Below are 1,446 nucleotides of genomic sequence, written 5' to 3' on the forward strand. Positions count from 1 at the left end.
AAAAAGATGAACTTTAATTTAGGATCAAAGTGTTGGTGTTGTATAAATCCTAGAGAGGAGACTATACATCATCTTTTCCTAACATCAGATACGGCTAAAAGAACTTGGTCCTTTTTTTGCAAGGCTGCAGGAATAAGCATGGAGGGGGTACAACTACAACAGTTAATTGTGAACTAGTAGAAGGCACCAGTAACAAATAGATTGAAACAAGTATATGCTGCAGTGCCATCAATTATAATGTGGGAACTTTGGAAGAGAAGAAATGGTATTAAGCATGGGCATAGAAAGATTAATAGTCCAGTTATTTATCTAGTCTTAATCTCTATTCAAAGACTAGTACTATATAGAAATCCATCAATTAAAACTATCTCTGCTGAATGGAAAAATCTGATACAAATGCTAGAGGGAGGCAAGGCAAGAGTGAAGGTAACACAAGTTAGATGGAATTTACCCCCAATTGGTTGGTATACTTGCAACACAGATGGTGCTTCTAGAGGTAACCCAGGGAGGAGTGCCTATGGTTTTTGTCTGAGAAATGCAGAAGGGAATCTAATATATGCTAAGGCTGAGGAAATTGGGTATGCTACCAATATAGAAGCAGAAATCGTGGCTCTGTTAGAAGCCTTGAAATACTGTAAGCAACAGGGATTAAATAACATTATTTTTCAGACAGATTCCCAAACTAGTCAAAAAATTTTGATTGGAGAATGGAAACCTCCATGGAATATTGCAGTTTGGGTAGCAGAGGTGGAGGAATATAAGAAGGATTTGGATGTTATTTTCAAACATACACTAAGGGAAGCTAATAAATTAGCTGATGCACTAGCAAATTATGCCTTAGATGAAGGTCCCCTACAATGTCACATGTTCGAGGAGCTGAAAGTGAACATGAGAAGAATTCTAAATAGTGACAAGAGTCAAATTCCTTATCTAAGAATTAAGAAATGCTAAAGGAGAGGGACGAAAAAGAAAAAAGGGACACTAGAAGAAAAACAAATCGAGGAGGAGGAGAATGAGTGGTGTCTTCACTAACTGTTTGTTTATTTTGCAGGTACACACAAAAAGTCCAAACAAAAAGTCCAAACAACACAAAAAAGGGGAAACAAAACACATGAACAACAACAAATCAGTTACTGGTACAAAAAGAACAACAATGACGGAGAACAAATGGAGATAGAGTGGGTCTACTTTGTGGTATTAGTATCTAGGGTACTCAATCAAAGGGATACACACTATACCTATTTGTATCAATGTCAAAGAAGGCATTTGTGAATCAGAAAAAATTCAAGACAACAAACACACATGCAGATCAAAGATTCATAAAATTTCAGTTCGATCAGGTCTGAATCAGAATGAAACCACCAAATCACATGGTCTCTTCATCATTTTCAACAAAAAGAGGAGAAAAATACAAAGACAGGAAAGGAAAGAAGAAGAAGGGTCATC

At 36.5% G+C, this 1,446-nt stretch overlaps 1 protein-coding gene across 1 annotated transcript; it reads left to right on the top strand.

Moving 5' to 3' along the window:
- The first annotated feature begins 396 nt into the window (after positions 1-396).
- On the top strand, positions 397-1,177 carry LOC129885304 (uncharacterized). Its single transcript, XM_055959540.1, has 2 exons — positions 397-882; positions 1,052-1,177. Exons 1-2 carry the CDS (start codon positions 397-399, stop codon positions 1,175-1,177), a joined length of 612 nt encoding a protein of 203 aa, XP_055815515.1.
- The last annotated feature ends 269 nt before the right edge of the window (positions 1,178-1,446 follow it).

This window comes from Solanum dulcamara, chromosome 1 (assembly GCF_947179165.1).
Source record: "Solanum dulcamara chromosome 1, daSolDulc1.2, whole genome shotgun sequence".
NCBI classification, from domain to species: Eukaryota; Viridiplantae; Streptophyta; class Magnoliopsida; order Solanales; family Solanaceae; genus Solanum; species Solanum dulcamara.